At 45.4% G+C, this 24438-nt stretch overlaps 1 protein-coding gene across 2 annotated transcripts; it reads left to right on the top strand.

The window, feature by feature from the left end:
- Positions 1 to 123: 123 nt before the first annotated feature.
- DPCD (deleted in primary ciliary dyskinesia homolog (mouse)) lies at positions 124 to 24134 on the top strand. Of its 2 annotated transcripts, XM_044301879.1 has the most exons (6): positions 124 to 418; positions 2137 to 2217; positions 2675 to 2799; positions 7693 to 7826; positions 16274 to 16376; positions 23965 to 24134. In XM_044301879.1, exons 1-6 carry the CDS (start codon positions 355 to 357, stop codon positions 24067 to 24069), a joined length of 612 nt encoding a protein of 203 aa, XP_044157814.1. In that variant the 5' UTR covers positions 124 to 354; the 3' UTR covers positions 24070 to 24134. The 2 variants fall into 2 exon arrangements, with proteins under 2 accessions (XP_044157814.1, XP_044157822.1); XM_044301887.1 differs by lacking the exons at positions 16274 to 16376; positions 23965 to 24134 and adding an exon at positions 13292 to 13664.
- Positions 24135 to 24438: the final 304 nt, after the last annotated feature.

The following is a 24438-nucleotide window of genomic DNA, read 5'->3' as shown; positions in this document are numbered from 1 at the left end:
CTATTTCCGATCCACGTGATCTAGGAGAGCCACGTGATGTTATGACGTCAGAAGGTCCTTCCCGAATATAGTATTTAGCCATTACCATTTAACTAGGTCACTACCGCTTCCGGCTGACCCGGATGTTGTTATGGCGGGTCACTAGAGCTAATGGTGACCCGCACGGTGTTAGTACGTTTATTATAGTCGTGCTTTGTAATAAATTACTTTTCAGGTGGCTCCAGTAAGGCGCCGCGCTGTGGCGGGAAAGAGCTAGGCCGTGTTTCTATGGTAACGGGTAGCACGTTCTCCGTCGTTATGGTGACCCTGGTTGCTATAGTGACGCGACTCTGACAGGCGAGTGGGTCGTCCAAGATGGCGGTGCAGCAGTGGCTGGAGAGTCTACGGGCAGCTAAGAAGACCTGCATCCTACAAGACGGTGACTGACATTCTCCATACTGCTTATATATATCTGGGCGCCATGTGCGCCCATAGCCAATCAGGTTGCTGCTTTTATCTTCGGACTTGCCTCTGAGAAATGAGAGCTGGAATTTGATTGGTTGGTAGGGCCAATTTGGGTTAGGGTGCTGTGCTACTGTGTGTCCTCCCTATTATCAGGGGCGCTGTACCCCAGGGTGTGACGAGGTGGTGTCGGTAATAAATGTGTGTTTGGACCTGCTATATTGCATATTCCTGAGGTAAACATTATAGTGAGGGGATTGGGTCCCTGCCATTCTGTGAATCCAGGATCCTGTCAGCTCATGAAGACCCCCTGGATCTCCAGAACGGCAGGGACTGGGTCAGGCCAGGCTCCCATCCTCCCAGGGTTCTCCATCATAGATTCCAGCAAAAATACATCACAAAATACAGCTGCAGGCAGGGTATGGGGTGTGCTGTTTGATTTAAAAGGTATTCCGGTTATGTGACATTGTCCCCTCCTATTAAAAGAACAGAGATCCCATACCCCGTCCCGGAAATGAACAGATCGGTGTTCCAGAGATAGCACCTCTCTATACGTTACTATCGCTGGAAATTCCATAGAGAAGAATGGAGCCGGTGCTCTGTTCATTTTAAGGGGGGGGCCCCTGTTCTCATGAATGGTGTGAGGGTCCCAGCGGTAGGACCCCCAGCAATCTAATAGCTGGATAACTTTACATAACCAGAATACCCCTTTAATTCCCGTAACCCAATGGACTCCAGAACAGAAAACAAAACCCGCTGTGTATATGTGACCCTAAGCGAAGCGCGGCTCTGGGTACGGAGGTCACCTTTAATGCTGCAGCTTTATGTAAATACTTTCCCCTAAGAGGCACTGAAGAAGACCCGTTCACACTTTGCATCTCCTCATAGATGTCAATTATGATATACTACCCCAGTCCAGCACCGTACACCCCACCCCAAATAAATTAATAAATTAACCAACATGGAAATGGAAGGAATCCACTCCCTAAGGCTCCATTCACACGTCTGTGGTGTGTTGCGGATCCGCAACACACCCGCCCGGCACCCCTATAGAAATGCCTATTCTTGTCGGCAAGCTGCGGACAAGAATAGGACATGTTTAATCTTTTGCGGAGCTGCTCCGCAATGCGGATGCGGACAGCACACTGTGTGCTGTCCGCATCCATTCCGTCCCCATAGAAAATGAATGGGTCCGTAAAATTGCGGAACGGATGCAGACCCATTTGTGGACATGTGAATGGAGCCTTACTCACCTTTTCAAAGACACATAGGGGTAGATTTATCAAACTGGTGTAAAGTAGAACTGGCTTAGTTGCCCAGAGCAACCAATCAGATTCCACCTTTCATTTGCCAAAGGAAAAGGTGGAATCTGATTGGTTGCTATGGGCAACTGTGCCAGTTCTACTTTATACCAGTTTGATAAATCCCCCCTTAGTTCCTGCAGCAAGGCTTCTGGTCCCCGGCGGAGCAGAGGGGATCACTTCTTCATCTTTAGGTAGAGATTACCGTATATTCATGTTTTATCTTTCACAGTAAATATGTTCATATCTGGCAGAGTGGAATATGCTTTCTGGTTTACCTGCAGTGAGTTGTGCCAGATGACACTTCAGCTCTGCTACATTTGTACAATATGAAGGAAGCGGCTTTACTTTTCAGCTTTAAAGATTGTTGAATTTTTACCGCTTCTCTTTATAGGCAGAAGGAAAGTGCACTATCTGTTTTCTGATGGCAAGGAGATGGCGGAAGAATATGACCAGAAAACACATGAGCTGCTGGGTAAGGGGAATCGCTAATCTTCCAAGTCTGATTTCACTGTATTTAAAGGGCATCTGTCAGCAGGTTTGTGTCCACATCTTTTCCACAATTTTGCAGACCCATTCATTTCAATGGGGCCGCAAAAGACTGTGTGCTGTCCGCATCGGGTTGGCCATGTGCGTTCCACAAAATGCTGATCCGTAATTTGCGGACAGCAAAACACTTACGGTCGTGTAAATGGACCCTAAGATTGTTTGTGTATAAATTCACGGGTTCAGGCGACTTGTATGTATGGCCAGTGGCCCATTCACATTAGAAAGTTTCCCCAGAGCTGGAGATATACCACGGAGGGGGGCATTTTTATAGACCTCCTGTCAGTAAGTGCATTGAATTGACAGATAAACATAAAACTGTATTTGAGAGAGAGCGATCACAATGTTTCTACATCTTGATTTGTTGCTTTGTGCGCTGTTCACAGTGAGAAAATGGAGGGAGAAGTCTGCCCTGGGGGCATATGGTCAGTGGCAGATTGAAGTCGGTGAAACGCCTTCCCCGGTTGTCGGGGCACTACAGCCAGACTTCTTAAAGGAAAACAGTTCAAATGTAAGTTCACCTAATATGACTAAGAACACATTACATAAATGCCACTTAAAGGCCCGTTCACACAATGTATTTTGCTGGCGAAATTTTGACAGGGACACTGGCACCACAATTTTGCCAGCGGCCATGCGGTTTCTGTCTCCCATTTATTTCATTGGGAGGCAGCACTGAAGATTGTGGAGCAGAGGTTTAAACCTGCACGTCCGAGGCTTTAAATCGCCGCTGTGCGATCTTCAGCGCTGACTCCCATTGAAATGAATGGGAGGCAGAAACCACAGGGACACTGGTGAAATTGCTGTGCAGGTGTGGGCGCTAAAATTCCACTGGCGAAAAACTCAATTTCAATGGGCTGTAAAGGCTATGAACACCTTCCGGGGCAATTTTAATCTGTCATTTTATTTTACTTCTTTTTGGATAAAATAAATTTATTTTTTTAATTTTAAAGGGGTTTTCCGCGATTTTAGTATTGATGACCTATCCTAGGTTATCAATATTAGATTAGTGCGGGGTCCAATACCCGGCACCCCGGCGATCAGCTGGTTGAAAAGAAGGCCGCACTCCATGCCAGCGCAGCCTTCCCCTCATTGTTTACCTGATCGCCGTCTACATCAAAGCGGTGAGCAGGTGTAATTACAGGAAGCCGTCCCGTTCACTCCTATGGGACGGCTCGTTCCTATAGACTTGAATACTACGGAGCCGTCCCATTGAAGTGAATGGGACGGCTCTGTAGTATTGATGAACGGGACGGCTTCCTGTAATTGCACCTGCTCACCGCTGTGATGTAGACTGCGAGCAGGTAAACAATGAAGGAAAGGCTGCACTGGCATGGAGTGCGGCCTTCTCTTTAACCAGCTCATCTGCAAGGGGGGAGGCTGAGTGTCAGACTCCTGCCAATCTGATATTGATGACCTATCCTGAAGCCTTCATTCTGAACTCCTGACAGCTCATTTAAGCGATATTTTTATCAGTTTGAATTTAGGTATAATAACTTTTAAGAGCTCAGAGATAAAGGCTGCACACACAGCCATCAGAGCAGCTGCCTGATGGATTCTCTGAAACAGAAAGTAAGATAATCTGAAGATGCACTGAAACTGTTGAAAATTGTTCAATTGACCAATTGAAAAAATGAGTTTTAGCCCAAAATGAGTAAAATCTAATGATAAAAATAGTCTCCGAGAGTGTTCTTTAAAGGGAGTCTGTCACTAGTAATCTCCCTATCAAACATATGGCTCACATGTTTATAGAGAATCTGTTACCAGGCTGTTTGCATAGACACATAGCTGTGGTTCACCTTATTAAAACGTTGGCTCAGGCTCAGACCCGGAGATGATACTTTTCCCTATTATGTGCAATGAGGGTGTCGCCAATGCACTTGTTGCACCCTAGCTCTGCTTCTTTCTGTGGCCAGCCCCCCTTAACTTCATTACCCCTGCCTGGCCTTGTCAATCAAAGCAGTGAAGGAGGGTCTAGCCACAGAAAGGAGCAGAGCATTGGTGCAACAAGAACAATGTGTCACCGCCAGATCTCTGAGAAGTTCTGATAGACGTTCCACAGTACCTCCTGCATGATCTTCTTTTGTTTTGCTTTCGCATCTCTCCTCCCTCTCCCAGCTGTCATCTATTAGCAGTGAGTGCCTCCCTATATATCTACTCCCATACTGCCTCACTTTGCGGTTTAGATTACTTCCTGGATTGTGTTCTCTGCTTGAAGTTGCTACAGCTGGTTCTTCAGATAAGTCTATTTCTGTATTTGTTGTTTTCCTGTTGGCTTGATTCTAGGTGACCCTGACTCCCTCCGTATTAAGTGCAGGGAGCCGGTGGTTGTGTCCCCTCACTATTCTAGGGTTTGCAGGTGTCACTCAGTCTTGGTACGTGGACATGCAACTTTCTATCACTGAGATCTTTGCATGGGCTGAGAAGACAGGGAGAGCTTCAGGGCTTTAATAGGGCTCACCCTTTTGTTCCTTAGTTTTGGATCAAGCCAGTCGGATCCTTATTTGTAACTTCTTGTTTTCTGCTACACCATCCGTGACACAATGCTGATGCCTTCATTGCACCAAAGGCCTAATTTTCATATTAAGAAAAAGTATAATCTCAGGGACTGAGCCACTGAGCCTTAGATGAACAAAAGAAAAATGCTGAAATAATAAGCTGAACCACAGCTATGTGTATATGCAAACAGCTTGATACGGAGGTCACTGGTGAGCTGTAACTTCAAAATTATATATTTTTTCCCAGTGGGACGTCTTTACTACCAGTGTAACCAGGTAACTGCTGGAAATGTGTAGATTGTGGGGGTCCACCTCCCGGGCCAGACTTCCATATTTTTGTACAGGAACACAATGCCTATTTTTATGGGAGAAAAATGAAGCATTAACAAAAAATCTCCATCGATTTTAATGGACATAGGTGGCCTTGTTCTTGAGCAGGATGCATCACTTGCTGAGGACCTCCCTCTATCAGCTCACATGCCCATTCTAGGCAATTAGAAAAGATCATGCACGAGAGCACCATGTTCTGACGTATCAGAGCTTGCATATTCATTGGGTCCACATCCAAAATAAGGTTCAGGACTCTCCTGTGTCCCCTCCCCCATACGAAAGTTCTAATCCATTTTCATTGCCATTTTTCAGGCCGGAAGCTCTCAAAACAGATTTTTTTTTTTTGTTTTTTTACGTCTATACTGAAAACATTCCATACTTAGCAGTTTTGTTTGTGGCATTTTTGCTGTGTTTTCTGGGTATGGCATTTTTTATTTTTTATTTGCATTTGTCCTGGACTATAGGAAAAAATGCCCGAAAATCATTTGTTGAATGTTAAACAGTGATAGACGACACAAAAAAGTTGTGTACATTGACACATCAGTGATTCACGGACAGCACACGTTCCCATTTTTTTTTTATGTGTTTATCCACACATCAGTGTTTTAGCACGGTCCGTGATTTTAGCACGCATCCATCACGCCCATTATAGCCTAAGGGCCCGTGCCAAAACGCAACACTGAGGCCATCCGTTTTTTTTTTGTTTACAGACCATTAGGAGGAGATGCTATGGAAATTTATTTTCAGCTGTGCAGTGTCAGTGAAACACGGATGACACATGGAGAGAAAAAAAAAACTACACACGGACCAAATACGGATCCTTCACAGATGAATCACCGACCACCCTATCCCGGATTTAGACATGGACGTGTGTATGAGGCATAATTTGTGGCCCTTACACGTTCCTGTTTAGTGCAGAAATTAACTTGCTTGGCTTTGTATGTGACATCTTATAACTATTTCACACCAGGCATCTTCTCCTTCCTTCCCAGTGTTCAGATGGGACTGACATTTCTAAAATATAAATAAAATCTCATTTTGCTTTGAAAAACCTTTTTTTTATTTTATTTTTTATTATATTGGAAATCTCTGAACGCTGGCATCGCACCTGAGCTGAGCACAGCCGTGGATACAAAGGAGGAGAGAAGTATCCGTGCTTCCCTTTTTGGAACAGCTTCTGGCTCGAAAAACTGCCACAAAAGCTGTGTGTGATTCCAGTCTTAAAATTACATTTTTATGTGGTGCTTGATTTCTAAGAACATTTCTGGAGCTGTTTTAGATTTAGATTTTTATAAAGGAAAGTAATTCTAACGACTGTAAACCACATGAGGTTTTGGCTCCTTTCCCTCTGTGGTTGTGGTGGCTTCAGAGCCTCATTTCTGTCATGTATTTATTATACTAGTGATGGCTTAGGGTGGTCTCATTGTATATAATACGTGGTAAGTAGCACATTGTTGCTGAAGTGGATGGCTGCTAAATATTTGTGGTTGAAATGCCCCTTTATACTGGGATCACACATGCAGTTTTTTTGAGCCAAAGCCAGAAATAAATTTAAAGGGAACCTGTCACATTGAACATGGTGTTTGAGCTGCAGGCAGCTTGTCAGAGAGCAGGAGGAGCTGAGCAGATTGTTGTATAGTTTTATGGGAAAAGATTCAGTAAAATTAATCTGAATTCCTGGTCATTGTGGACTTTGAAGTCCTATCAGTGATTGACAGCCTTCCCTCTATGACTGTGTATACAGAGAGAGCTGTCAATCACTGATAGGACCGCCTCTGGGACTACAAAGCCCAGAATGAGCAGGAATCTAAATGAATGAGTTTTACTGAATCTTTTCCTATAAAACTATATCAGTCTGCTCAGCTCCTCCTGCTCTATAACAAGCTGCCTGTAGATTATTTCATGGTTTTTATGGTGGCAGCTTCACTTTAAAAGTAATGGGAAATATAAAGTAAGGACAAGTGGCTTTGGCTCAAAAATCTACATCTCCAGGGAAGGCCTCTTGAACACGACCGTATTTTCTTTCCGTGTCCGTCCTGTTTTTTTTTTTTTTTTTTTTTTTTTTTTTGCGGACCGTATACAGAACCATTAACTTTAATGGGTCCGCATATGTCCGTATTTCTGTCCTGCAAAAAAATAGAACATGTCCTATTATTGTCTGCATTATGGACAAGGATAGGACTGTTCTATTAGGGGCCAGCTGTTCCGTTACGCAAAGTACGGAATGCACACGGACGTCATCCGGATTTTTTGCGGACCGCAAAATACATACGGTAGTGTACAAGAGGCCCAAGTCATCGTTATCAGATCGGTGGGGGTCCAAGCACCGCCACCAATCAACATTTTCCGTCATTCAGATCAGTGGGCGCAGTCCTGCAGTAACCAGCTGGATCCACTACACAGTGGACAGAGCTGTGAAGTTCCGGAGCCAGAGCTACTTTGAAACAGCTGGTCGGCAGAGTGTTTGGTGGGGGTCCGACACACATCTTGATGATTTTCTATCCTGAGGATAGGTTATCAATATAAAATTCCTGGAAAAGAATCTCGAGTAATCTAATGTGTTTCTGTTTCTCCAGCCAGTTTTCATGCGGAAAGACACAAGAACAAGTTTTCAGTGGAGAATCCGTAATCTTCCTTACCCAAAAGAGGTCTATAGTGTGACGGTGGACGAGAAGGAGCGATGCTGCGTTGTACGGACAACTAACAAGAAGTAAGCGGCTCCTTCTCTGCTTTTCTCTGATTCCTTTTCAGGAATTCTCCATTCCCAGTCAGCAGAGAGGTTTTATCATTCACGTAGGTGCAGTATTAAAGAACTGTCAATCTTTTGCAGCATATTTCAGAAAGGGGAGACCTCTGCTTTTATATATTTCTACATTTTCTTACTTTCCACCCCTTTTCCTGAGCTTTGCTGCTGTACAGTCAACACAATCGTAAGCAGATTTCTTGCTTAAAAGTGGTTGCGCCTTCTATTAACGATGATGTGTTTGTAGTTTTATTTATCTCTGCTTTACAAAATCCTTTTTCTTTTTTTGCTTTTCCGTTGATGTAACCTGTATGAGGGTATTGTTATATGCCGTGTGAGTTTTTATTTTATTTTTATGGTACAGTTTTAGGGTACATATAATGTATAGAATTTTCTGTCGGGAGGAAGAATGGGAAAAAAAAGCAGCAATTTGCTGTTGTCTTTTAGGGTCTTCACAATGCCAATGACATGACCATTTATTCTGCACGTCATTACCATTACGGTAATACCAAATTTATATAATGTGGAGGGGATTTGGCATATCTCAACCATTCTCCATGTACTGTAACTCGTTGTGGTAAAATCTGCAGCATATCTACCATGTCTAAATTCATCCTTATCGTTTCTTGGTCACATAAGCCGACCATGTCAGCAACTGATGCCAACTCTTTATGAATGCATTAAGCTATGTTCACATCTGCATCGGGCCCTCTATTGCAGACTGCAATCATGGACACCTCTGAGGAACCTGGCAGAGCCTGCTTCTGGTATCTGGCAAACACTTTAAAGAGCGTGTCTGACCATCATCCATCTCCTCTGAAACTCCCTTACACATGCATGCTTGGCAGATCATGCACGTTTTCTCAGTGGGAATAGGGCAGAGAGCCAATAGCAGACATCTCTGGCAGTGGCTTATCTCCCCTGAGCAAGAAGGGTTCAGACCCGTTGAAAGCCAACAGCTTTTGATACTTCTCCTCCCTGCCATTTGGAAAGATTTAGGAGGCCCCCATACACATTAGATGGCCCTTTGATCGCACCGAAATTGGCAGGTTTGACCACCTGCAGCCAGTGGGTCCATCAGGCACCTTTGATATTTGCTGTGCAATGGATTGGGCAGAGTGTCACAAAGCAGATATGAACACAGCCTTATGTAAGTACTGATCTAGACAAGCCACAGAGATATCTTCCCGGTGTGTTTCTGACACTACAGAATTCTGGATCTATTCACTGCAGATACCTAAACACTGCTGAGCTTACACTTTCTGGGATGATCTGATACGTGTAGAATGTATTTACCACCAGATCATTATGCACATTTGTCCTTGAAGCAATAGAGGGCGCTGTTGGAGAGGATGCCAAGTAAAGAGCTCTGCTACCAATGCAGCTTGTGAATCTATAAAGGATAGCCCTTATTGCCATGACTCGCACTGTACCAGTAACAATACTAACAATCGTTTTGTCACCAACATGTTTTGCAGCGCTTTATAATTGAGGAAACTAAAAACAAGCAAACAAGACAAAAGGAGAGACATACCACATCAATAAGAGCTTACAATCTATAAGAGAGAGAATCCTGCCTATAAGAGCTTACACTTCACAGGAGTGATGACCCTGCTCATAAAAGCTTACACTACAGATGAGAGGTCACTGCCCGTGAGAGGGTACTTTCTACAGGAGAGAGGTCACTGCCCATCAGAGCTTACACTCTCTATGGGTGAGAGGTCACTGCCCATAAGAGGGTACACTCTACAGGAGAGAGGCCTCTACCCATAAGAGGGTACACAAGTGAGTACACTCTGCAGGAGAGAGGCCCCTTCCCATAAGAGGGTACACTCTACAGGAGAGAGGCCCCTTCCCATAAGAGGGTACACTCTACAAGAGAGAGGCCCCTGCCCATAAGAGGGTACACTCTACAAGAGAGAGGCCCCTGCCCATAAGAGGGTACACTCTACAAGAGAGAGGCCCCTGCCCATAAGAGGGTACACTCTACAAGAGAGAGGCCCCTGCCCATAAGAGGGTACACTCTACAAGAGAGAGGCCCCTGCCCATAAGAGGGTACACTCTACAAGAGAGAGGCCCCTGCCCATAAGAGGGTACACTCTACAAGAGAGGAGGCCCCTGCCCATAAGAGGTACACTCTACAAGAGAGAGGCCCCTGCCCATAAGAGGGTACACTCTACAAGAGAGAGGCCCCTGCCCATAGAGGGTACACTCTACAAGAGAGAGGCCCCTGCCATAAGAGGGTACACTCTACAAGAGAGAGGCCCCTGCCCATAAGAGGGTACACTCTACAAGAGAGAGGCCCCTGCCCATAAGAGGGTACACTCTACAAGAGAGAGGCCCCTGCCCATAAGAGGGTACACTCTACAAGAGAGAGGCCCCTGCCCATAAGATGGGTACACTCTACAAGAGAGAGGCCCCTGCCCATAAGAGGGTACACTCTACAAGAGAGAGGCCCCTGCCCATAAGAGGGTACACTCTACAAGAGAGAGGCCCCTGCCCATAAGAGGGTACACTCTACAAGAGAGAGGCCCCTGCCCATAAGAGGGTACACTCTACAAGAGAGAGGCCCCTGCCCATAAGAGGGTACACTCTACAAGAGAGAGGCCCCTGCCCATAAGAGGGTACACTCTACAAGAGAGAGGCCCCTGCCCATAAGAGGGTACACTCTACAAGAGAGAGGCCCCTGCCCATAAGAGGGTACACTCTACAAGAGAGAGGCCCCTGCCCATAAGAGGGTACACTCTACAAGAGAGAGGCCCCTGCCCATAAGAGGGTACACTCTACAAGAGAGAGGCCCCTGCCCATAAGAGGGTACACTCTACAGGAGAGAGGCCCCTGCCCATAAGTGAGTACACTCTACAGGAGAGAGGCCCCTGCCCATAAGAGGGTACACTCTAGAGGAGAGAGGTCCAATCCCATTAGAGCTTACACCAGAGAGAGGTTCCTACCCAAAAGAGCTTACATTCCACAAGCGGAAGGTCACTGCCAATAAGAGCTTACACTTTACAGGAGAGAGGTCACTGTTCATAAGAGCTTACACTCTACAGGAGAGATTTCACTGCCCATAAGAGCTTACACTCTACAGGAGAGAGGTCACTGCCCATAAGAGCTTAGACTCTACAGGAGAGAGGTCACGGCCCATAAAAGCTTACACTCTACAGGAGAGAGGTCACGGCCCATAAGAGCTTACACTACAGGAGAGAGGCCCATGCTTATAAGAGGGTACACTCTACAGAAGAGAGGTCCAATCCCATTAGAGCTACATTCCACAAGCGGAATGTCACTGCCAATAAGAGCTTACACTCAACATGAGAGAGGCCCCTGGCCATAAGAGCTTACACTCTACAGGAGAGAGGCCCGTGCCCATAAGAGCTTACACTCTACAGGAGAGAGGCCCCTGCCCATAAGAGCTTACACTCTACAGGAGAGGCAGCCCCTGCCCATAAGAGCTTGCACTCTACAGGAGAGGCAGCCCCTGCCCATAAGAGCTTGCACTCTACAGGAGAGGCAGCCCCTGCCCATAAGAGCTTGCACTCTACAGGAGAGGCCCTGCCCATAAGAGCTTGCACTCTACATAGAGGCAGCCCCTGCCCATAAGAGCTTGCACTCTACAGGAGAGGCAGCCCCTGCCCATAAGAGCTTGCACTCTACAGGAGAGGCAGCCCCTGCCCATAAGAGCTTGCACTCTACAGGAGAGGCAGCCCCTGCCCATAAGAGCTTGCACTCTACAGGAGAGGCAGCCCCTGCCCATAAGAGCTTGCACTCTACAGGAGAGGCAGCCCCTGCCCATAAGAGCTTGCACTCTACAGGAGAGGCAGCCCCTGCCCATAAGAGCTTGCACTCTACAGGAGAGGCAGCCCCTGCCCATAAGAGCTTGCACTCTACAGGAGAGGCAGCCCCTGCCCATAAGAGCTTGCACTCTACAGGAGAGGCAGCCCCTGCCCATAAGAGCTTGCACTCTACAGGAGAGGCAGCCCCTGCCCATAAGAGCTTGCACTCTACAGGAGAGGCAGCCCCTGCCCATAAGAGCTTGCACTCTACAGGAGAGGCAGCCCCTGCCCATAGGAGCTTGCACTCTACAGGAGAGGCAGCCCCTGCCCATAGGAGCTTGCACTCTACAGGAGAGGCAGCCCCTGCCCATAGGAGCTTGCACTCTACAGGAGAGGCAGCCCCTGCCCATAGGAGCTTGCACTCTACAGGAGAGGCAGCCCCTGCCCATAGGAGCTTACACTCTACAGGAGAGGCAGCCCCTGCCCATAGGAGCTTACACTCTACAGGAGAGCAGCCCCTGCCCATAGGAGCTTACACTCTACAGGAGAGGCAGCCCCTGCCCATAGAGCTACACTCTACACAGGAGAGGCAGCCCTGCCCACAGGAGCTTACACTCTACAGGAGAGGCAGCCCTGCCCACAGGAGCTTACACTCTACAGGAGAGGCAGCCCCTGCCCACAGGAGCTTACACTCTACAGGAGAGGCAGCCCCTGCCCACAGGAGCTTACACTCTACAGGAGAGGCAGCCCCTGCCCACAGGAGCTTACACTCTACAGGAGAGGCAGCCCCTGCCCATAGGAGCTTACACTCTACAGGAGAGCAGCCCTGCCCATAGGAGCTTACACTCTACAGGAGAGGCAGCCCCTGCCCATAGGAGAGGAGCTTGCACTCTACAGGAGAGGCAGCCCCTGCCCATAGGAGCTTGCACTCTACAGGAGAGGCAGCCCCTGCCCATAGGAGCTTACACTCTACAGGAGAGGCAGCCCCTGCCCATAGGAGCTTACACTCTACAGGAGAGGCAGCCCCTGCCCATAAGAGCTTACACTCTACAAGAGAGGCCCATCTGTAGTCAGCACTGTGGTGGGTTTCTTCATCCACTTCATTACAGATAAGGTTTTTTTCCCACTGGGTATCTGTGCACAGCTGCCTGTACCCGTTATATGTACAGTATACCGGATGAACCTGCGCTTTCGGTAAAACTAACCATGTAATGTGCATGATGGCCCTGCCTTCTCTCCCCCAATGGCAGATGTTGGGAAAGAAGGATCGGGCAGTTGCATTTTAATATGACCGATCCTTTTGTTTTCACTGTCCTTATGAAAGGGGTTGTGCCATAAACTACTTCTCATTTAAAAGTTTATCCCTCTATTATTATTTTTTTTTCAAATTTAGCTCATTTGCAGTTTTCTCTTATCCCCCATGCTTGAATCCTACTTTCTGGTTTGTCATGTCACTGCTGCCCCATCATGCTTTAGGGCAGTGAGATGTGTCCTGACAATCCGATCATGTGACATTGACCAGTTCATTTTCCACCTCCATATATTCAGAATACTCTGTGTAACTGGATTTATAACAGACGCGGCTTGTGCTAATGTCCATCATTTCTCCATCTGTTTGTTCTGTCTGTCTATCCATCCATCCACTGTAACTGCACATAGAGAAGCGGTCATTGAAGGGAAGAAGAGGAAGCGCTGTGAGCATGTGCGTCCTATAATACAAGGCTCCACTACAGGACATACCCAACAGCAACTGACATCGAAACTGATTTGGCACAGGCTGCAATGGAGGGGCTAATAATTTTGGAATAAGGTGGGAGTATTTGGGGTAGGTGATATAACGGCGGCCGGATACATTTATATTAGCGGCACAACCCCTTTAAGAACACCTGCTCACTGGAGGTAGTTGGGAGACGTAGCCTTCATCTGAAAGTTATCTAAGGCTACTTTCACACTAGCGCTTGATCGGATCCGTTCTGAACGGATCCGATCATATTAATGCAGACGGAGGCTCCGTTCAGTACGGATCCGTCTGCATTAATAACTTAGAAAATTTTCTAAGTGCGCAAGATGCCTGAGCGGATCCGTCCAGACTTTCAATGTAAAGTCAATGGGGGACGGATCCGCTTGAAGATTGAGCCATATGGTGACCTCTTCAAGCGGATCCGTTCCCATTGACTTACATTGTAAGTCTGAACGGATCCGCTCGCCTCCGCACGGCCAGGCGGACAGCTGAACGCTGCAAGCAGCGTTCAGCTGTCCGCCTGTCCGTGCGGAGGCGAGCGGAGGCTGAACGCCGCCAGACTGATGCAGTCTGAGCGGATCCGCGTCCATTCAGACTGCATCAGGGCTGGACGGAGGCGTTTGGGTCCGCTCGTGAGCTCCTTCAAACGGAGCTCACGAGCGGACCGACGAACGCTAGTGTGAAACTAGCCTTATGTGTAATAATGAACAAAGGCCTGCAAGCTCTTTGCACTGGCTAGTAGAGTGAGAGCTGATTATGGGGCCCCATAAGCCCTTATGTACCCCCTATATAACTGGCATCATTCAGGGCAAGCTATGTTGGTGAGGGTCTTGCAGACCTGATGGAGGAGGCAGATGGGAAGCAGTCTGTGCTAAGACCATTCTCGGGGCTCTACCTTCATCCATTTTAGTTTTCTGTATTCCTGCTAGAACACGCTTTAAAAGGAAAATAAAACTGACTAATGCAGGCTGGTGGAGTGCGAGGCGGCCGGCATGTCTCGGCACCTCTCCCGTTATCAGCTCTAACAATGTACCAGATATATTAATTGTAAGGAACGCTCATTCATTGGATTACTTGCTCAGTTCCTCCCTGTCCCAACCAAAGTTCTGTGCTTTGTATAGTCTTTTTATCTAGCATTGAGGAGTTAACACTTCTTTAACATGTCTTTGTGTTCATCTAATCTCTGCTGTTTAACCTTTGACATCTCCCTTATTATCCACGTCTGCCACCTTTGCCAAATACCAAGAGGAGCTACATCACAGGAAACTTTAATCTCTGTCAGAGCACATTCTGCACCCGGTCTCTCTCCTCGTTTTCTGAGTGCATCTCCACTGGGCATGTAATGGTATCTGTTTTAGATGACGGCTGCCGAACCCCAACTTTCTAAAGAGGGAACTTCTGGAAAAAATAAAATAAAAAAAGTCAACTCAAGGGAAATGAGAGCTTTCTAAAACTGATGGACCTGAATGTCTTTTACCTGGCACTAAAGTAAAATCTGGACCACGAAGAGCAGTTTACCTGAGTTTTGCTATGGTAAATCTGAATCCAAGATGTAAAGTTTATGATTATTGAAATCCTGTATATGCAACCAGTAGGGTTAATGGTGCCTTAAGGTTCCTTATAGGATTGAGCGCAGTCTATACAATGTCTTGGTATGTAAGTGTAGACATTCTTGCCACATGACTGCCCTCCCTTCACACTCTTTGAGAAATCACAGACCTATCAGCTGTCTAAAATATCTTCCTCCACGTCTGATACCACAAACGTGAGGGAACAGCCAGTCACTTGCTGAGATTCCTGTTCGTCTTTTAGTGAACCAGTGAGTGCCATTTGACTGGCCTCACACAGGGAGTAGGGTGAATTCGGACACTGAAGATTGCTTGAGAAAATCCGCAGCAAGTTACAGTATAGAGCATGTGGATGGGGTTTCAAAAATGTAGTGGAAAAAAAGATCTCATTATATCGTTTCAGTGTAGAGAGGTGCAAAGAGGTGTCTCCCAAGAAAGAGAACATCTAATCAGCGCCACCTATTGGCAGTGACTCTGAGTAAAGATCCGACTTTCCAACAAGTCTTGAGATTTGACAGGAGAATATAGCCAAACCAGATATCCATCCGTAGACAGCTTCTTCGGGGTGTTTGCCCCTCATCAGTACAGAGTAAGATTCTGGTTGGCTCAGGGAGATACCTTGGAAGTGGCTTAAGCAGGGTGCTGAATCTACTTAGAGACCAGTCCGATATGGAGACTTACTGGCAATGCACCATGGGAAATGAATATGCAAAGAGGTATATCTCAAGAAAGAGAACCATCTCATCAGGAAGTTGCTCCCTATGAGTCACGATCCGATTTTCCAAGCTTAACCCCGTTCCAAGACATCACACTCAGCCAGACTCCTACTCCATACTGATGAAGGGCAAGCACCCAAAAACAGCTGCACACGGATGGATATCTGGCTTTACAATATTCCCTTGTCAAATCCCGAGGCTTGTTGGAAAGTCAGATCTTGATTCATAGGAGGACACTTTCAATAAATGGCACTGGCAAGATGGTCCTTTTTCTTGGGAGATACCTCTTTGCACCTTCATTTCCATTAAGCATTGCCAATAAGTCTCCATACCCTGGAATACTTCCAGGAAGTCTCCATACCAAGAAGACACAGCACCCTGCCTAAGAGTATGGAGGTGAAATCCATGGTCAATCTGCAGCAAAATCCAATGAGATCTACAGCAGAAATGTTCCACCATGTGTGGATAACAGTCCCTAGAACCGCTCCCAGGATAACAGCCAGTTTTTAAAACTAGACTACTATGGCACATGCGCCCCCTATCTGTGAAACTGGGCCTACCCTCCTGCGCCCTCTTTATGTGGTTGACTTCTAATTCCCGTCTTCTCTGATTTCAGATATTATAAGAAGTTTTCTGTTCCTGACCTAGACCGATGCCAGCTGGACCTGAGCGAGAATGCCATAAGTATTGCCCATGCCAATAATACTTTAATTATCACTGTAAGTATTGACAAATATATGTATTAATCTCTGTTCTCATCCTGTGTACCCCAGGGCCTACATGCCCCATTATACCACCACTGTCCTCTTGCTTTTCCTAGGTAGCTCAGCGCATGAGCTTAGCTTTCATGTAATAAGTTTGAGTAGAGGGTACTTGCACGAGATACATTTGGGGATTGCCTTTTATTTAATAAACTAGACATTAAGCCCGTTACAATAACGGGCGCTAGAACAGTAGTGCATAAACATTAGTAGGAACAGTCTATATTAAATGGCAAGGGAAATGACCACACTGGCTGGTGGCAGAGACTGGCGGCTGTGGCTGAGACTGTTATCACAGACTGGTAGCTGTTTTTTGTGAAGTAAGGTGATAAAAAATAGCTTTTTTGGCAAATTTTTTTATTTTATTTTTTTACGGTATTCACCAGACGGGTTGAATCACATGCTATTTTTTATAGAGCAGGTTGTTACGGACACAGCGATCCCTAAAAATGTGCCTTTTTTATTTTAGTTTACACAATAAAAGCATTTTTGAAAAAGAAAATCTTGTTTTTGTGTTTCCATTTTCTGAAAGCCATATTTTTTTTATTTTTTGGGCGATTGTTTTAGGTATGGTCTAATTTTTTTGCGGGATGAGATGACTGTTTAATTGGTACCATTATGGGGCACATATGACTGATTGCTTGGCATTACACTTTTTGTGATGTAAGGGGATAAAAAATTGCTTTTTTGGCACATTTTTTATTATTTTTTTATGGTGTTCATTAGATGGGTTGGATCACATGCTATTTTTATAGAGCAGGTCGTTACGGACATGATGATACCTAATATGTGCATTTTTTTACTTTATTTTATTCAATAAAAGCATGTTTGAAAAAAAAATATCGTTTTTGTATCTCCATTTTCTGAAAGCCAATTTTATTTTATTTTTTTGGACGATTGGCTTATGTAGGGGCTTATGTTTTGTGGGATCAGGTCATGATTTAATTTGTGCTAATTTTGGGTACATATGACTCTTTTTATCACTTTTTATACAATTTTTTTGGGAAGTGCGGTGGGCAAAATTGCAATTCCATCATAGTTTTTCTTTTCTTTTTTCTTTATGGTGTTCACTATGAGGTAAAAGTAACATGATCCTTTTAAAGATCAGGTCCTTACAGACTCGGCGATACCAAACATGTTTAGTGTTTTTTATTTTTTACATTTTTAACCATATAGGAAGTTTTTTTTTTTTTTTTTTTTTTTTTTTTTTTACTCAGACCCACTTGGTTCTTGAAGATCCAGTGGGTCTGATGGCTTACAATACACTGCAGTACACTATAGTGTACTGCAGTGTATTAAACTCACACTAAGGCTACTTTCATACTTGCGTTCGGAGTGGATCCGTCTGGAGCCTTCAAACAGAACTCACAAGCGGAGCCCCGAACGCTAGTGTAAAAGTAGCCTAAGCCTGATCAGGCTTAGATATACCACAGCAAGCCAGATGCGCGCTCTGCATCTTGAAAGGGGGAGCGGGGGTGTCGTGTGCGGGAGGCATTAACCCTTCAAGCATCGGGCCACTGCCAGGGCAGAGCAGCGCCCCGATGGTTAGGCCCTTCCAGACAGCGGTCCCTAAGGATCGCGGCATGGAAGGGGTTAAACGGCCGACATCGGTGTCGGACGTTTCAAGCAGAGTGTTAGCTTTACATTACAGCTAACACTCTGCCCGCTGCCGCTCTGCCATCCTGAAAGGGGGGGGGGGGGAGTGCTGTGCAGTCAGGCTGCAGGGAAACTTGTGTGGAGTGCTGATTGGACGCCGCGCTGCGCATGCCCAGTGCAAAACTGGTGACACACAGTGCACTCACACAGGGATTTTATTATATTACATTGCTGTATAAGAGATTTGAGCCCCAAAATTTTATCCTCGATAATGTAAATTAGGAATATTTTATTAAAGGGTTTTCCTAGTAGTTAAATATTGATGACTTATCCTTAGTATAGACTGTCAATATCTGATTGGTGTGGTCCACCTTCCGGCACCCTTGCTGATCAACTGAGCACTGCAGCCTCTTCATAGTATGCCAAACACAGCACCGTACATTGTGTAGTGGCTGAATTTGGTATTGTAGCTCAAAAGGCCATGACATCAAAGGCCAAAAAGGAGGCCTCAGCATTTGCAGAAGCACCACAGTCCCTTCCAACAGCCGATTTCCGGGAGCGCATGGAGTCAGACCCTCACCTATCTGATATTTATAACGCAGACTGAGGATACATCATGGATGTTATGGGGTTTTCGATAATTTTTATATTGATGGCCTATCCTCAGAATAGGCCGTCAGTATCTTATCCTTAGGTGTCCAACATTCTTCACCCCCCCCCCCCCACTGATCAGCTGTTCTGCAGTAACCCTGTCCATTGTGTAGTGGATGTGGCTGGATACTGGAAGCAGTGCTGTGGGAACCGATTCTGTCCATTACACAGTGGACAGCGCTGTGTAGTTCTGGTGCTGCTGCAGAACAGCTGATTGTCAACGGTGCGGAGTGTCTGACTCCACCGATCAGATACTGATGGTCCACCCCCCCCCGCAACAGCAATTTCCAGAGGAGGTGGAGCTTCATGCGAGCGCTGCTTCCTCTTCATTACACTACTTGTTGTCCCCTTTGTAGCGGTGGTGTAGTGTAATTACAAGTACTCCATTCAAGTGAATGGAGTGAGTACTTGTATTACACTGCACTTCCAAGAGGACGGGCAGTATAATGAAGAAGAAGCAGCGATTGCATGGAGCGCCACCTCCTTTTCAAAAAGCTGATCAGTGAGGGGGGGTGCAGGTGTCGGACCACCGCCATTCAGATATTGATGACTTATCCTGAGGATAGGTTGTCAATATAAACTGCCTGCACTACCCTTTTAGGTGCCGGAAAAGCCCATAAACCATAAGCATGACAATTACGCAGTCCTGGTTATTTTGTGATCTGCTCTCCGCTCTGGATTTCTTCAAGCCTAATTCACATTAGCAGCAGAAAAGATTTGGAGGCTCAGATCTCTGCTATATGGGATTGTATATAATGAAAGTGGTGTAGAATTGCCTAGAGGACCTGTACACCCCACTATGTTCATTTCATACCAAGAAACATGGTGATAGGTTCTCTTTAAGTCACTGAAGTTTGCTACCAAAATTGAAAAAGTGCAGATGTGCGTGCTGCACATATGTTCAGTGACTTCATGCCAATGACTTGCATTGCTGTTTGGGGGATTTTGGTATGTGTCAAAAGTGCTTCTTCCACCAAAAATAAAACTGCTCGTTACAAGCTCTTTACTGCTGTCACTTTCAGCCTGTCCTGTAAAACAGAGAATCGCATGTCTTAAACAAGTCGTAAGGGTTAAGGCCTCACAGGCTTCCTTGTACAAAATGTGCTGGGTGTCACAATAAACGATTTACAGATGCTGTCACCATGAAATGCACAACTGAAACCATTTTACACTGTTAAAGGATTAGAGGATTGCGGCTTCCTTCCTAAAACAGCGCTACGCCTGTCCACAGGACGCATCTAGTATTCAGACACAACCCCTAGACAAGTACGGTGCTGATTCTGGAAGAGATCCATTATAATTTACTGGCCTGTGCTAATTAGTTACATATCTGCATGAACACAATTGTGCCCAAATTTAGGACATGGGAACCAAGGTCCCAACAACAAGTGACTTTTTCCAGGGGCTGATGATCATGAAAAGCTGTCTTTTAGTAGGAGAACAGAAGCTGAAGCAAATTACTGATACCTTAAGGTCTCTTTAGACGGGACAATACAGCAGGCGATTCCTTCCCGGCAATCGTCTGCCAGTCAGCGGAAGAGACCGCCGCATTTACATGCAGCGACCTTCTCAACAGTATGGGGGGATCGCTAATGCCATCGCTCGTCCCCATACAGACTCGTTCTTTGCTGGCAGCAGACCCTGTTTGCACCATGATCATTTTTGTTTCCGCACAATTGAGTGGCATCTTTACCCCGCCAGATATTCACCGTTCCTATGAATGCTCGTTAGCGATTATCTGGCGTGTAAAGGGCACTTTACAGTCAGAGTCCTGCAATCATTTATGTATTTCGCACCAAAATGTCTGGGAGCTGTGTTCTACAGAATTGGGTTTGTACCTGAAGTGGAAGCGGGGCTATTGAGACAGAGGAAAGAATACATCAAAAGTAAAGGGGTTGTCTCATGGTAGGGCGAGTTCATACAGAGTTTTTACTGGTGTGGATTTTGCAGCAGAAGCCGCATAGAATTCACAGCATAAACCCTATGGTTTCTGCCACAGATCTGCTTGTGGCTTTAGCCCCTTTAAGCGGTGCTAATCCACAAGTGATCACCTATCAGTGTCCCTCCTTGGTAGACTTTTTCTGTGTGGGTAAGAAAAAAAAATGCAGTATGGGTAAGCCTTAGACAACCCATTTTACAACTGAAGCAGCCCGTATTGACTGGGGAAGCTGAGACTGATTTACATTTCCCCTAAAGTGCTGAGTTGAGTCCACATAAGTGAGAGACGTTTCGGTGGCAGCTCTCCAATCTTGTTAATATAGTGGGACCCCTGTGACATTCCTCCATCTATGACGTACCTATGGTCCAGTCTCTGTCACAAGAGATTAAAGGGATTGTCTTTTCTCAACAGCTATCCTGCTCTCCCTTTTTCCAGACACTGCAACCAGTCATGCTTTTCCTCTGCAGCAGCCACTGCAGCGGAAGTAGTATTTTGTGTCCTTTTTATACAAGTTCCCCTGATTGGTAACTGAACTACACTACCTGTTGAAATGGATCTATCAGCAGTTTTGACCATGCTGAACTGCTGACAGCTCTAAGAAAGGGCTGGGGAAAGCAGGAAAAACTGTTTTTATTAACAAGAGTAGTGAGAATGTGAAGTTTTATTCTGCTAGATTTTGCTTCTGCAGTTGAACAGGAGGTAGGTCTCAGTATGAAACTCTTCACAGCTCCCCCCCTCTGAGTGGCAGCTGTAGTGGTCTACTGGTTGGATGTTACAGCTGTCAGTCAGAAGGGAGGGCCCGTGAAGCAGCTCAATGCAGAGAGCACTTAACATTAAAGCTCTGCCCTGAGCACATGCAGGAACAGAACCAAGCAGAATAAAATATTCCCACTACTCCTGATGAGAAAAGCTCCACAAAGGTTTAGCTTTTACTGTGCTCCCCAGCGCCCGCACAGTACTGTCAGCAGTTTAGCATGGTCTAATCTGCTGACAGAATCCCTTTAACAACAGCTCAGGCATGTACAGAACACAGGCTAAAAAAAAATCTACAATCAGAAAACTAAAAAGATCAGGAAAAAAGATTATCAATATCTGGTTTTACTTACAACGCATTTAGAAAATCTTCAAACTATTTCACTTGTTTTGCTTTTGTTATGTTGTGGCCTTGTGCTAAAATACAACAAAACTCAAGTTTCCCCCATCATTCTGCACTCAATACTGCATAATAAGTAAGTGAAAACTGAATTTTAGAAATCTTTGATTATTAAAAAGGAAAAACTGACATAAGTATTCAGGCCCTATACTCAAGATGTAGTTGAAGCACCTTTTGGCAGCGATTACACCCTCCAGTCTCAAGCTCTGTCAGGTTGGATGGGAACCTTCGGTGGACAGGCATTTTCAGGTCTCTCTAGAGATGTTCAATTGGGTTCAAGTGAGGACTCCGGCTGGGCCACTCAAGGACATTCACAGAGTTTTCCCTAAAGGTCCCTTTACACAGGACGACAGAGCAGCAGATTGTCAGGAAGGAGGCGTTCATTCCCGACAATTACCTGCTTTTACATGCAGCGCTCTCCACCACAGTATGGGGAGGAGCGATTTTGTTGTTTGCCAGCAGCCGATCGTGTTTACACAGCACAATCTGATTGAATTACCCGATGAACGAGCATTTCACTAGTAATCGGCGGTACATTTGCACTGTCTAAAAATCGCTAACGAGCATTCCTATGAAGGCGCGTTAGCGATTATCTTTGGGATTCTTGGCCCTTGTAAAGGGCCCTTAAGCCACTTGTGTGGTCTTGGCTGTGTGCTTAAAGTCATTGTGTTGTTAGGTGAACCTTTAGCCCAGTCTGAGGTCCAGAGCACTCTGGATCAGGTTTTCATTAAGAATATCTTTGTGCTTTGCTCCATTCAACTTTCCATTAACTCTGACTAGTCCCCTTGTCCCAGCCTCTGTAAAACACCCCAAAGCATAATGCTGCCACCGCCATGCTTCACTGTAGATATGGCATTGGGCAGTTCACGAGCAGTGCCTGGTTTTCTCCTGACCTGATGCTTCGAAATGAGGCCAAAAGGTTCAGTCTTGGTTTCATCAGACCAAAGAATCCTTTTTCTCACAGTCTGAGAATCCTTTAAGTGCTTTTTTGCAAATTCCAAGCCGTGTCTTTTACAGAGGATAGGCTTCTTTCTGGCCACTTACCCTAAAGCCTATTTTTATGGAATGCTGCAGTGATGGCTGAAGTTTCTCCCATCTGCACACAGGATATTTCGAGCTCAGCCATCGTGACGATTGAGTTCTTGGTCACCTCTTACCAAGGCCCTTGTCCCCCAATTATATGGTTCAGTGGGGCAGCCAGCTCTAGGAAGAGTCCCAGTTGTTCCAAACTTCTTCCATTTAAGAATTATGGAGGCCACTGTGCTCTTGGAAACTTTCACTGCAGCAAAAGGTATTTTATTTTTATTTTTTTGTACCCTTCTCCAGATTTGTGCCTCCTGTCTCTGAGCTCTACAGGCAGTGCTTTCCTCCTCATGGCTTGGTTTTTGCTCTGGTATGCATTGTCAGCTGTAAGACCTTTCCAAATCATGTCAAATCAACTGAATTTGATTGGAGTCCACTGTGGTAAAGTGTAGAAACATCTCAAAGACGATCAAGAGAAATTGTAGCCCCCCCAGAGCTAAATTTTAGGTGTCAGCAAAGTATCTGAATACGTATGTCCATGCAAAACTTTAGTTTTTCCTTTTTAAATAAATCTGCAAAAAAATTCTGTTTTCACTTTTCCATTATGGGCTATTGAGTGCAGATTGATGGAAGAAAACTAAATTTTAATTTAGCACAAGATCTCAACATAACAATAAAGTGAAAGGGTCTGAAGACTTTCTGAATGCATTGTAATGAAAAAAAAATTCTAGGTAGGACTCGGGAGACAGCAACAGAGCAAAGACACCACAAAGAAACACATTCTTCACGGTTACACTAAGGGTGTTCACACATGCCAGATTTGTTCCAGAAGTTTCTCTGACCACCCTGTCTCCTTAGTGGGGCTTGCAGAAATCCATGAACTTCAGGTAAATGGAACTGATCTGGAACAGATATGCGACTTGTGAATGTCCCTTGTGAGTGTTAGAAGTCACAGTCTGCATTTTGCCTGTGGACCAGCAGACACAGGTGGTCCTAAAACAGTCTGCGGACACTGCACTCAATTTGATTTTCTGCATCTTTTTTACTTTCCTATTGAAACGTTTGTGATAATATTGTCTCCAATAAGAGTCATAATTCCACTGATTCTCTCTGTCCAATCTATCTGCATTTTTAAAGATATTGAGGATTGCACCTTCAATGATTCGTTTTTTTCTTTTTCACAGTACCAGAAACCGAAGGAGGTTCTCGCTGTAGAAGAAGAATTACAGAAGGAACTGAAATCTATGAAGTCCAGTTCTGAAGGGGATGTTGAGTGCAAAACTCAGTGAATTGTGAAAAGTCTTCATTATCTTTCTAGTTTTGTATTTAAAAAAATAAATGTGTATCATAAGTACGTCTGACTTTTCAGTATGTATGAGACCACCCCCCCCCCCCCCAATCGCTACTCCTTTCCATATAATTTGGTAATTGGACTTTCACTTTCAGTGGAAAACGCCCATATCATACATGTAAGGTTAATGGATGAGAGGACATGGTTTTATGTGTCAGTATTAATCCCTTGTAGACCCTCTTTCAGGAAAGGCGGCTTAATGGCTCCAATTTAAATTTATAAAAGTGCCATGTAGATTATAGTAACATTTAACAGACCAACCTTATAGACCTGCAGATTATACAGTGATTCATGAACGCTTAGACTT

Source organism: Bufo gargarizans, chromosome 1 (genome assembly GCF_014858855.1).
Source record: "Bufo gargarizans isolate SCDJY-AF-19 chromosome 1, ASM1485885v1, whole genome shotgun sequence".
NCBI lineage: Eukaryota > Metazoa > Chordata > Amphibia > Anura > Bufonidae > Bufo > Bufo gargarizans.
This window is presented reverse-complemented; position numbering and strand designations above follow the sequence as displayed.

Coding starts and splice junctions, on each gene's coding strand:
- DPCD (XM_044301879.1), top strand. CDS start 355: ATGGCGGTGCAGCAGTGGCTGGAGAGTCTACGGGCAGCTAAGAAGACC. Junction 2,218..2,674: donor GAAAACACATGAGCTGCTGG/GTAAGGGGAATC, acceptor CGCTGTTCACAG/TGAGAAAATGGAGGGAGAAG. Junction 2,800..7,692: donor TAAAGGAAAACAGTTCAAAT/GTAAGTTCACCT, acceptor CTGTTTCTCCAG/CCAGTTTTCATGCGGAAAGA.